The 13,374-nt window shown below is 45.3% G+C and overlaps 1 protein-coding gene across 3 annotated transcripts in view; it reads left to right on the top strand.

Moving 5' to 3' along the window:
* The window catches only part of MPHOSPH9 (M-phase phosphoprotein 9), a 157,834-nt gene that overhangs the window by 118,031 nt on the left and 26,429 nt on the right, over positions 1-13,374 (top strand). For 2 of the 3 annotated variants that reach the window (XR_011318923.1, XM_069755842.1), the window contains exons 17-21: positions 127-285; positions 9,657-9,829; positions 10,414-10,572; positions 10,670-10,790; positions 10,904-10,992. Coding sequence is in view for 2 of the 3 variants with exons in the window: in XM_069755842.1 (XP_069611943.1) it covers positions 127-285; positions 9,657-9,829; positions 10,414-10,572; positions 10,670-10,790; positions 10,904-10,992 (701 nt within the window). In the remaining variant the exon portion in view is untranslated. The remainder of the gene's footprint in view (positions 1-126; positions 286-9,656; positions 9,830-10,413; positions 10,573-10,669; positions 10,791-10,903; positions 10,993-13,374) is intronic. The other variant, XM_069755848.1, reaches the window with a different exon arrangement.

Genomic DNA, 13,374 nt, shown 5'->3' with positions numbered 1-13,374 from the left:
TATAGTAACATTACAAGGACAACTAATTTGTTATCTTGAAGCAGACCTCTGTTGTTGTTGTTAAAACATTCCGGATCCTATCGGGAACAGTTTTGTCAGTCTTTATTATTGCTTTCATTCACGTAGTAATGAAATTTTACACCCGAGTACTAATTCATATGATGTGGATGTAGCAGCCCGTAAATGTCTGCCTTCTGAAGCCGAGGGCGCTGCCACTACCCAGCCACTTGATAACAAAGCCAAAGAGATGGAGAGGAAACAAGACATAATGTATGAACAAAACAGGTGAGTCTGGCGCTTATGCCACATATATTGTACATGGTCAACTCAAAAAATAATAGTGTTCCAGTTATTTGATTAAAACCATTTTTTTATTTAAAATCACTTTTCCTGCTGTATTTAGAGCTGTCTCTGTATATCTAATGGCATTACTTCGGAGAGAGGCTTCTTGGGTGCATGTGATCTTTCTTGTATACTCGAGTACCTATTCAAGTCCTGAGTTTAGAATTTACTTTAGATCAAGATTGAAGAGAGCAGCAAGTTGTATAGTACACTCCAGCAGACACATTTATTTGTTCAGTCTTCCGTTTATATGTTTTCTCACAAGTCCAGCTTCTGTCTGATTGTCATGCGTGCAGAGCTTTCAATGCATCACAGAGGTGTCATGGCTCCAAATTATAAGGGGTAATTGTGGTGATTGAAATGATGGTATAAACCTTTATATGTGTAATATAGGATTTGTTTCACTACAATAGTGTCAATCATGATAGACTTTGGAAGGTTGTCAGGTTTATCAATTAATTGGAATAAATCTGTCCTGATGCCAGCAGATCCTCCGCCCCATCCTCCAATAGTGGAACAATGTCAGTTACACATTGTAGACAAGTTTAAATACTTGGGAATCTGTGTTAGTACGAAGCCTAAAGAATATGGAACAGTAAACGTAGACCCTTTGTTAGATTAATTTAGATCTAAGGTAATGCATGGTCCAAACTCCCGCTATCAGTTATAGGTAAAGGAAATCTTATCAAGATGATCCTTATGCCACAATTGTTATATGTGCTACATAGTGCTCCTTGTTGGCTTCCTCTCCCCTTATTTTCTAAAGTATAAACCTTGTTCAGGGAATTAATATGGCATAAACAGCATGCTCGAATAAAACTCTCCAACGTAATAAGGATGAAGGCCCACTGGCCATTCCTGATCCATACCTGTATTTTACTGCATCCCAATTACAACACCCCCATGGATGGGGAAGTAGAGATGACATGGACAAGTCGGGTGCTCTTATTTTACAGAATATGAAATGGGCCTCACCCCTGTGTCTTCTCGAGTCTGGGATTTCTCCTGGAGGGAATCCTCTTGTTCCAACATTGACGTTAGTGTATAAAGTGAAAAATAGGAAAGAAACTTAAGGATATTAAGGGATTCACTAAATACAAACCATTATGGTGTAATCCCAATTTGGGTGAAGTATCAATGTTAAAGGGTTTTTCTGATTGGGAGTAAAAAGGGATCTGGTCGATAGAAAAATTATTTGCAAACTCTGTCCTTAAATGTTTTCAACAGCTCCAAGAGGAATTCAGTTTATCGCGTAACTCTTGTTACCAATTCCTACAAATCCGACATGGTCCCTCAACTCAATTAGGTCTGATGAATCTTGACATGCAACATCATCTTCTGATACTATTGCTTCTACAGGTCATACAAACGGTTTAATTTCTACCATACATTGTCATCCCAACTGGATAATCACCCCCTGACAGTTAAAACTAAATGGAAATCGGATGTAGGCCTTATATCGACTGGGCAAAGGAGGGAGATTTTAGAAACTGTTCCCAAATTATAATCTTGTGAGGCCCAAATGCTCTCAACTATATTTAATTCAGAGTATACACAATTCTAAGCTTTTTACACAAGATAGGATATCGCCATGATGCAAAATGCCCTAGGTGTGGGATTGATGAGGCACTTGCACATGATGTGGGAATAGACAGACGGGCCTACTTTGGAATAAAGTCCTCTGCTTGATAGAAAGGGTGAATGGAGTGAAATTGTTAACAGATCCCTGTACATGTATATTGGGATTGTTTGAAGATGGAGTGGATGCCGACTTTCCTCTATTCATAAGTATCTCTTTTATCTTATTTAAAGGGAACCTGTCACCCCGTTTTTTCAAGAAGAGCTAAAAATAGCATTAAATAGGGGCAGAGCTGTGCTTTACATCAGTGTATTTTGGAGCCTTTATTCCCCACCTATGCTGCCGAAATACCTTTGTAAAGTCGCCGTTTTGGGCTGTCACTCACGCTGGTCAGGTTATATGGGCGTGGTGACAGCGCTGTTTCTCCCCCATATCTCCGTTGGTGGCGTAGTGGTGTGCGCATGTCCAACTGGCGAATCCACTGCGCAGCTTGAAGGAAAATAGCGCGATCTGCGCTATTCAGCCGTTCATCGGTGGGCACGGCCGTCTTTGTGAGGCCGCGCGTGCGCAGATGGTTCTTCTCGGCTTCCCGGGGCTTCAGGAAAATGGCCGCGGGATGCCGCGCGTGCGCAGATGGCGATCGCGGCGGCCATTTTCCTGCAGCCGAGATGCGAACTCGGGTATTGCCTAGTGACGTAGTATATTGCGCAGCCACGTAGTATATTGCCCAGTTATGTAGTATATTGCCTAGTGACGTATATTGCGCAGCCACGTAGTATATTGCACAGCGAAGTAGTATACAGCACAGAGCTACGTAGTATATTGGCCAGTCACGTAGTATATTGCCCAGCTACGTAGTATATTGCCCAGCCAGGTTTGTCACAGGTTAAAAAATAAACATATACTCACCTTTCCGAGGGCCCCTTGTAGTCCACGGCAGCTTCCGGTCCCAGGGTTGGTATGAGCGCAGGACCTGTGATGACGTCATGGCAGGTCTTTCTAGCGCAGGCGTGCAGGGCCTGTGATGACGTCGCGGTCACATGACTGTGACGTCATGGCAGGTCCTAGGCGCGCAGGGCCTGTGATGACGTCGCGGTCACATGACCGTGATGTCATGGCAGGTCCTAGGCGCGCAGGGCCTGTGATGACGTCGTGGTCACATGACCGTGACGTCATGGCAGGTCCTAGGCGCGCAGGGCCTGTGATGACGTCGCGGTCACATGACCGTGACATGGCAGGTCCTTCTCCCATACCATCTTTGCCACCGGAACCTGCAACGAAAGATGGCGGCCGGCGCGAGCGACTACGGAGGGTGAGTATAGCAGGTTTTTTTTATTATTATTTTTAACATTACATCTTTTACTATTGATGCTGCTTAGGCAGCGTCAATAGTAAAAAGTTGGGGACACACAGGGTTAATAGCGGCGGTAACGGAGTGCGTTACCCGCGGCATAACGCGGTCTGTTACCACCGGCATTAACCCTGTGTTAGCGGTGACCGGAGGGGAGTATGCGGGCGACAGGCACTGACTGCGGGGAGTAAGGAGCGGCCATTTTCTTCCGGACTGTGCCTGTCACTGATTGGTCGCGGCAGCCATGACAGGCAGCTGGCGAGACCAATCAGCGAATGAATAACCGTGACAGACAGAAGGACAGATGGAAGTGACCCTTAGACAATTATATAGTAGATGCTGTCCCTTAATTGGTAGTCCTCTTTTTTTCATTCTTCTTTTTTTTTTTATTCAAATAAATTTTTATTAAGAATAACAAGGCAATTAACATGTTACATTTACATTTTCAATATAGAGTATTCCCCCCCCCCTCCCCCTTCAAACAGCCCCCTTCGATCCCAAAGCCCCCCACCCCCACCCCACAAAGCAGCTCATCTTGTTAATTACTACCATCATTAAAACAATAGAGTATCTAATCCCTCAACCACTCGTATAAGCCACACTTCACATTACTATCCCATAGCAATCCATGGAGACCACATTTTATTGAACGTTTCAGTTTTCCCTTTCTTCTTATAAATCCCTTTTTCTAGTGTCAGGCCCTGCTTCACATACTGGAGGAACTCTCCTCTTGACGGCGGCTCTTCCCTAATCCAGTTTCTAGCTATCACCTTCCTAGCCATGTATAACAATCTGGCTATAGCTATCTTTAGGTGTTTATCCACTCCAATCTCATCCACGCATCCCAACAAACAGACAACTGGATCCCTTGGCACCGTGCATCCATACGCACCTTCCATACGACTCAAAACTACCACCCAGAAGGCAGCCAACCTCGGACATGTCCACATCATATGGAAAATGTCTGCATCCGTAGACCTACACCTCGGACATTCAGAGTCATTACGCAATCCTGCCTTATATAGCACCATCGGAGACCTATAAACTCTGTGTATCACATAGAGCTGTGACAGTCTATACGGTTCACTCAGCGACAGTCTTGGGATCCATTCCAACACCGACTCCCAAGTCTCGTTATCTATTGGGCCCAAATCCCTTTCCCATTTAGCTCTTGCCATTATTGGAAACCCCAATAGAAAAGTGTGCAACAGATCCCTGTACAGAGTGGATATGACCCCTCCAGTCGTCCCATCATTACACACATACTCCAGTACTATATCCCTTTGAATCCTAATACCTCCATTCTTACTCTGAGCTCCAAAGGCATGCCTCATCCGCAAATACTGATACTCCCCTGCAGACCCAAGACCAAATTCCGCCTGCAATTGGGAAAATGATTTCAGTTCACCTTGTTCAATTATTTGATACACATACTGAATCCCTTTGCCCAACCACTCTATCAGTACCCCCAATGCCTCAAATTCTTTCAGATTGTTATTATGCCATAGCGGCGAGTATCTAGTCAAGTCCGTGATCCCACGTATGTGCCTCAATCTACTCCACAGCTTGCGTATCAACAGCAAAGTCGGATATAGCTTCCCCAAACTCTCCAAGGATCCATCCTCCAAACATTGCACCACTGGCCTTCTTTTTGTCACCACCTCAATCAACCGCTGTACCGCTCCAGATGACCCCTCATGCGCCCAGCCCCTTAGATGCTGACTCTGGGCTGCAAGAAAGTACAACTCAGGGTTAGGCAATGCCAGACCCCCATCATCCTTGGGTCGCTGAAGTGTCTCCAGTTTGATACGCGGATGCTGCCTCCCCCAAATCAGATTCCTAAACAGAGAGTTGATCTGTCTAAATTTCCCACGTGGTATCCAAACCGGCGCATTGTGAAGAATATACAGTATTTTCGGCATCAGAATCATTTTGATAAGATTCACCCTGCCTACCACAGACAAATGTAGCTTAAGCCATGCATCCGCTTTTGCCTTGAGGGCACCCAAGATTGGAGTCAGATTCTCATGTACGGTATATATATCCATATTCCCAGGTACTTAAATTTACTCGTCACCTCCAGTCGCCCGTCCTCCAATGGCTCCCCATCCACATCGTCCACCTTAAACAAGATAGACTTACTCCAATTTATCCTAAGTCCCGACACTGATCCGAATCGTTCAATAATCCCAATGGCTCCCTCCAAGGATGCAACCGGGTCAGCCAGAAACAACAAAATATCATCCGCATACAACGCCACCCTTTCTTCAATCACCCCATATTTAAACCCCGTCATCTCATCAGACTGTCGAAGCGTAGCGGCCAGTGGTTCCACCGCCAGAGCAAACAAAAGGGGGGAAAGCGGACACCCCAGTCTCGTCCCTCTAGCCAATTGTATGGTCCGTGACAACTCCCCGTTTACCCTAACCCTGGCCATCGGCATCGAGTACATTAATTGAATCCATGATATGAACTGCGGTCCAAACCCCATTCTTCGCAACACCTGCCAGAGATACCCCCACTCCACACTATCGAACGCCTTGTGAGCGTCTAAAGATGCAATAACTCTCTGGCCACAGTTATCGGCTTTGAGTTGCAAGTTCATATACAGCCTTCGTAGATTAATCGCAGTTGACCTATCAGGCATAAAGCCAGACTGGTCTGAGTGTATCAGGCCAGAAATAACACTTGTCAACCTCATCGCCAACACCTTAGCCAGGAGTTTAACGTCGATAGTAAGCAAAGAAATTGGCCGATATGAATCCGGCTGTGTCGGTTCTTTCCCCTCCTTTGGAATCACCACTATTGTGGCCTCCCGCATAGATGCCGGTAGCCTTCCACCATTCGTAGCCTCTTCCAAGACCGCCTTCAATTTAGGGATCAACACTTCCCCCAAGCTTTTATAAATTTCGGCAGGAAATCCGTCTACGCCAGGCGCCTTCCCATTAGCCATCGACTGCAATGCCCGTCCCAGTTCCTCCTCCGTAATGGGAGCCTCCAAATCCTCCCTAGCTGTGTCACTCAGCCTCGGGAGCGCCAACTCCTCAAGGAACGCCACCGTGTCCTCCATTGACCCATCTACCCGAGAGGAGTATAAGTCTGCGTAAAAATCTGCAAAAGTCTCCAAAATCTCTGAAGTCTCAGAAACAGCAACACCACTCCCAGTCACCAAAGAGTGAACAAAGGAAGTATTTCTCTGGGCAGATGCCACCAGCGACAGCAAATGACCCACTGATTCACCCTCCTGGTAATAGGCCAAATTCATGAATTCCCACTTCCTTTCAGCCTTACTCAGCAAGACCGCCTCTAGCTAGCTTTGAGCTGCCTTTAACCTCCTCCCAGCCTCCAAAGTACCCATTATTACCATCTCATCTTCAGCCACCCTCAGCCCATCTATCGCCAACCTCTCTGCCTCTCTCGATTTCCGCTTACACCTGCTAATATCCCTAAACAACAGCCCTCTCAAGTACGCTTTCATGGCTTCCCACACAGTAAGCACATCTACGCTACCCTCATTTATCTCAAAAAATTCCACCAATTCCTTCTTAATCTTCTCCAAGTCTATACTGTGTAGCCAATTAGGGTGAATCTTCCACTCCCTCCTGCTCCCGGTCCGTGTCCCCACTGATCGAAATTCCACTTCAACTGGACTATGGTCTGAGAGAGCCCTAGGTAAATATCTCACGTCCCTTACCATCGTATCTAGTAATCGGTTACCCAGCGCCAGATCAATCCTAGACAGCGTACCATGAGCTGGTGAGTAGCATGAATACGCCCTTTCCCCGATATGCCTAACTCTCCATAAATCAACCATGCCCACTTCCCCGACATAAGTCCCAAACGTAGTGATATGTCCCCCTGTTCTATTCTGGGGATTTTTGTTTTTATCCCAAAAGTCATCACAGATATTAAGATCGCCAATAATTAGAGATGGTAACGGTCCCCAACGCTCTACCCTCTCCAGCACCTCTCTTATCTTCTTACTTGAGTATGGGGGCGGAATATACATTGCCGCTATACACATCAATACTCCATTTATTTTACATTTCACCACCACATACTGACCATCCACATCCTCTTTTACCATTACCTCCTCATACTGCACCCCCGCAGGTATTAACACAGACACACCCCTAGAGTACGTCGAGAAAGTAGAATGATACGCCCTCTGTATCCAGCGCCTATTCAATACGTTCACCCTCTCCCGCACTAAATGTGTCTCTAACAAACATATCATTGAGACCTTCTGTTCTCGGACATACTGCAAACTTGCCGCCTGCCGTGTTTTATCCGCCAGACCTCTCACATTCCAACTCAATATTTTAATACAATCTCCCATCATGTGGCTCATAATTTCTTAAAGTATCCAATTTCCCAAGTATGAGCTGCCCCAACCCTCCCACCCCCCCTGCCCCCTCCCAACTTGCCCCCCTAACCCCCCCAATATAACGCATTCTTCCTCTCATCAAGAGTGGGGCTCCACTGCCCACTGCAAACACTCTCCCTTACTTAACCCTCTCCATTCGCGTCCCGCTGCCATAGCAATCACAATTTCCCCCCCAACTTTCACTTTATTGTATCTTAACATTTCAACTTATATTAACATATAGAAAAAGTACCAAACCAGTTCACAGTACCCAGCATAACCCTCCTCCCCCGTACTTAGTAGTTGGTACTGTCCCCTCCGGCCATTCCTTCATTACTTTGTTTATGTATCATACTATTGAATTATGTCGTTTATGTTGAAAGATGGAAAAATTGTATTTGACATTTAAAAAAAATAAAATATTTGATTATAAAATATAGGATCTGTTGGCCCTTGGTGGTAGCATGGTTCACTAGCTAGAGATGGTGGAAGGACTTGGATGTCAGTTCTGGAACTTTTATAATTTTCTCATGGTCTTACATGCAGCAATGAGCTTAAGGGCTTGTTCACATTAGCATAAAAAAATTAGCTCCGATGTTGCTCCTGAAGAATTGGATGAGTGGAATCAGTATGGTTCAACTTATGTCATGCGAATGTGCAATTTTTTTATTTTTTATTTTCCTCCCCTAGCATCCAAATGTTATTAGTATGACATGCGTTTTTAACATCGTATTTTACATTGTGTAATTTTCTATGTAATTTAAAGGGGTTGTCCGGTCGAAATCCATAAGTCTGCAGTCACTTTTTGTCACTGCAGACTTACTAATTCCCCCAGCATTCGCACTGTGCACTCCAGGGGTTTGCCGCTCTCTGAGCTGGGACCAGAAGGTATATCTGAGGTATACATACTCCCAGCCAGAGCCCTTCCAGTGGGCACTGCCTCGCTCCATACACTTGTATAGAGCAAGGCCATGCCCCGACTAGTAATGCACCTGTCCAGTGGGCATTGCCGACTAGAGGGCGTGGCCTCACTCCATACACTTGTATGGAGCAAAGCCATGCCCACTGGACAAACTCTGGCAGGGAGTATGTATACCTCATACATACCCTCCGGTCCTGGTTCAGGCACCAGCGAATGCCCAAAGCACAGTGCTTGCACTGTAGAGATTCATGAATCTGCAGTCGCATAAAGTGACTGCAGACTTATCAATTTGGACCAGACAACAACTTTAAAGCAAGTTTTAATAAAATAAATAAAGCAATGTCTTCTACCGATATAGAATAGATAATTGTAATAAAGAGAGAGAATATATAGATATCCTATACACATAATTTCACAAGCCCCCTGCATATAATAAACTTTCACTCTATAGTGACTTTCATGTGGCACTAAAGGGTGTTAAGCATTCTTTAAACTATTAAATAAATAATTTAAAAAAAAATTATGTAGGATCCCCCAATATTTTTCATAACTAACCAAGGTAAAGCAGATAGGTGCAGGCTTATAATATCACGCTGAGAAGGTCCTTGGTTATTGGACCCTCCCTATCCTAAAAATGCAAGCACGCAGCCCCACAGAATTGCCACATCACATGTTGGGTTTCCTTTGAGATGTGTGCATAAAAATTGGGTTGCACACACAAGATCCGTGACTCCATCCTTTGCTGACTCCATAATGTTATGTAGTATACCATGAAAACCTATTGACTTGCAATAGGGAACAGTTGGGTTTTGTCATGGTGTCAGTTGTTGTAATGGGAAGAACACATGCAGCACTGATCCTCCATCAAATCAGGTGAGACTGTATTTGCAGCAGAGGGTCTGAATGTATCTTTCAGCAAATGTGAACAGAGGCCGTTTCTGTTGTCCATGGGAATGTTTTTGATCAGCTGGCATTTATTCTGAAGATTTGGGTCCAAAATGGTAGATTAAGATAAATTGCTACAACATATTATTCTTGTTTATGCGGTTGTGTAATTTACAGTCCAGGACTGATATATTTTTCAAATCTTATTAAGGTACCATTCTCCTCCAGAAAAGGATGCTGTGCATGATATCTTGGCATCTAAGCCTAAAACAGAAATCCGCAGCAGTGGGGAAAGCCCTATTTTGAAGGCATTAAGAGATTATGAAGATGAGAAGGAGATGAAAATTTGGAGCACCTTTACAAATAAAGACAGTGCTTTTCATAGTAAGTCTAGGCTGATAACATATTCCATTTACAAGCATATAACAAGTCTGTGTCGGCTCCTATTTATTGCAATAGAAACTGTCCATGTTAAACAAGAAACCTAGGAGAGTGAAGCTCTGCAGAATTAACCAGGGTAGGGCTTACACAACGTTCAGCATGAAATGTTGCTGACAGTCAATATGTCCGTCATTACAGACTTTACACTTAGCTTTCCCAGATTCTTGAATGGCACGTCCGCATAGTTATGCTTAGCAATAATAGGTCACTCCATTATTAGGCCGCCTTCACACATCCATGAGTCAAGGTCCGAGCACAGATCGTGACTCATTGACCAGCCTCGGGTCTCCTGACCCAAACTCTACAGCCGCATATATGCCTATGAGGATGTCAAGCTCAGCTCAGGAGACCTGTGGCTGGTCTCTGAATCATGGTCTGTTCTCGGACTGTGATACACGAATGTGTGAATGTCGCCTTAGACCCAGATTAACGTACCATCCTAGATAAGCTAAAGCAAGTTGTGATATCCAGAAAGGACTGAGCTGAATGTTTTAGTTGATGATATTTATTGCTTTTAAATATTACAGAACTGTCTTCCAAGAGACACCTGATGGGCATCAGTGACTGTTATACCCCTCGTGGTTCTCCTGAGAAAAGTAAAGAACGACAGCGGCTGCCTAGCTCTCCATGTGGGCCACGATCATCTTCACTTCCACCATCAAATCGCAAGTCTGTTAGTACACCAAGTAAGGGTTATGTGTTTAGTAAAAAAAAAAATGTGCATTATAATAAAATATGTCTAATTTCACCAAAATCTGACCTTGTTTTCTTTTCCTTTTACAGCAAAACGTGAATTGATGTTAACAGCAGTGGCTGTAAAATATAGTCCTAAGCGTTCTCCAAGCGAAAACCTCTCTCCAGGATTAAGCCAGTTATTATGTCGTGAGGAGAACAATGTGATGAGGTATTGATTAATTTTACTTGATGTTTCGATACTTATAATTTGTTCTTACAAATTTGGCTGCACCTTCATTGTGTTCAGTCATGTCTTTGAGAACCTAATACACTTTATTGTAGGTTTGATGTGCCTTGGGTGGATTCATCACCAATTAGAAATCAGAGTCCAAGAAAAAGACTGCAGTTCATGTCTCCAGAAGACCCCGAAGGTAAGTTTATGGCAGCATGTCTGTTTTAGCCTAGGGCAACATGGCGTCTTGGGCTACGCTGCGACATTGGCCCCAACACTTGATGCGCAGCCAAGATTTGCTAGGTTCAGTTGCCATATTGAAGCACAGTACAAGTGAATGAGACAGCATTGCAACAAGCAAGTCACCAAAAATCCAGCAAGGTTGGACTTCTTGTGATCTGCTTGTCGCCATACAGGGTCACAATGCAACCCCATTTACTTGCATTGCACTGCAATGTAGCAGCAGCACCGAGTGAACCTTGAACGCACAATAGGCGTTACGCCTAAAGTTACCCTTAAGTTAGTGTTTAAAGGTGCCTATGTCAGCGATCATGCAGCTTTCGATATGGTAACACTGAAGTTATGAAGCTGACAATACTATGACGGTGTAGCTGAGCATTATGCAAATATTTGCAGAAATATATTCTTCGCATTTATAATATTCATTTGACGCTATATCAAGTTTTCACCTAAGGGAAAAACTTGGTTTTTATATATAATAAACAGTCAGATTCCAGATCTCAGGGTCTGTTTTATTCCTTTTAGAAAATGGAAACATATTCAATGTCTGTCAGCAACCATTACACCATGCACTAGTTTTACTGAATCTGTAAACATCTTATCTTGTAAGGCTGTGTTCACACGTTGCGGTTTTTTCGCAGTTTTTCCCGATAAAAACGCTATAAAACCGCAAAAAAACCCGCATAGAATAAGCATCCCATCATTTAGAATGAATTCCGCATGTTTTGTGCACATGATGCGTTTTTTTCCGCGAAAAAAACGCATCGCGGCAAAAAACGCAGCATGTTCATTAATTTTCCGGTTTTTTTTTGCGGATTTCCCACTCCAAAATGCATTGGGAAGTGTCCGAAACATATCCCACTGCTACAGGGGAATGGGAAGAGAGTGGCCAAGTGCCAGAATAGGCGCATCTTCCAGATGTGCCTTTTCTGGGGTGGCTGGGGCAGATGTTTTTAGCCGGGGGGGGGGGGCAATAACCGTGGACCCTCTCCAGGCTATTAATATCCTGGCTTTACTACTCTGGCGGAGAAAATTGTGCGGGAGCCCACGCCAATTTTTTCCGCCATTTAACCCCTTAATTTACTAGCTAGAACGGCCAAATTTTGCATAGACACACTACTGCCATTAGTAGTGTGAAATATGCAAAAAAAATGGGGATATGAGATGGTTTACTGTATGTAAACCAGGTCTCATATCATGTCGGGTTTAGGAAGGAGAAAGCAAAAGCCGGTAATTGAATTACCGGCTTTAAAGCTGTCTAGCGCTGGAAGAAATATTAATATATATATATATATATATATATATATATATATATATATATATATATCTCTATAATATAACGCTGGGAGCGTCACTCTGTCCGAAGCCTCTATAGACTGCGCAAGCGCCGGCGCAGTCTGGGCCTCACAGAGTGACGCTCCCGGGAGATCGCGGTGTGCGTTCACACTGAACGCACACCGCGATCTCCACCGCAGAAGCAGGGACCGCCAGGAGGGTGAGTATCGGCCTATATTCACCTGTCCCCGTTCCATCGCTGAGCGGCGCCATCTTCCCGGTCTTCGGCCTGTGACCTTCAGTTCAGAGGGCGCGGTGATGCGCTTAATGCGCGCCGGCGCCGCCCTCTGACTGAACAGTCACAGCCAGGAGACCGGGAAGATGGCGCCGCTCAGCGCTGGAACGCCGGACAGGTGAGTATAGGAAGTGCTGTGGAGGCCTGAGCTGGCGGCGATACCGGCACCTGACCCCCACAGCGCGCCGGTGTCCCCGCCTGCTCAGGCCCCCCCAGCACTCGGCGCCGAGCGGGTCAGAGGCAGTATAGGGACGCAGGATGGAGCAGCACATAAGGATGGGGACGCAGGATGGAGCAGCACATAACAGGATGGGGACGCAGGATGGAGCAGCACATAACAGTATGGGGACGCAGGATGGAGCAGCACATAAGGATGGGGACGTAGGATGGAGCAGCACATAAGGATGGGGACGCAGGATGGAGCAGCACATAAGGATGGGGACGCAGGATGGAGCAGCACATAAGGATGGGGACGCAGCATGGAGCAGCACATAAGGATGGGGACGCAGGATGGAGCAGCACATAAGGATGGGGACGTAGGATGGAGCAGCACATAAGGATGGGGACGCAGGATGGAGCAGCACATAACAGTATGGGGACGCAGGATGGAGCAGCACATAAGGATGGGGACGTAGGATGGAGCAGCACATAAGGATGGGGACGCAGGATGGAGCAGCGCATAAGGATGGGGACGCAGGATGGAGCAGCACATAAGGATGGGGACGCAGGATGGAGCAGCACATAAGGATGGGGAAGCAGGATGGAGCAGCA

This window comes from Ranitomeya imitator, chromosome 1, assembly GCF_032444005.1.
Source record: "Ranitomeya imitator isolate aRanImi1 chromosome 1, aRanImi1.pri, whole genome shotgun sequence".
Classification (NCBI taxonomy): Eukaryota; Metazoa; Chordata; class Amphibia; order Anura; family Dendrobatidae; genus Ranitomeya; species Ranitomeya imitator.
The sequence above is the reverse complement of the archived record's forward strand: the minus strand, read 5'-3'. Positions and strand labels throughout refer to the sequence as shown.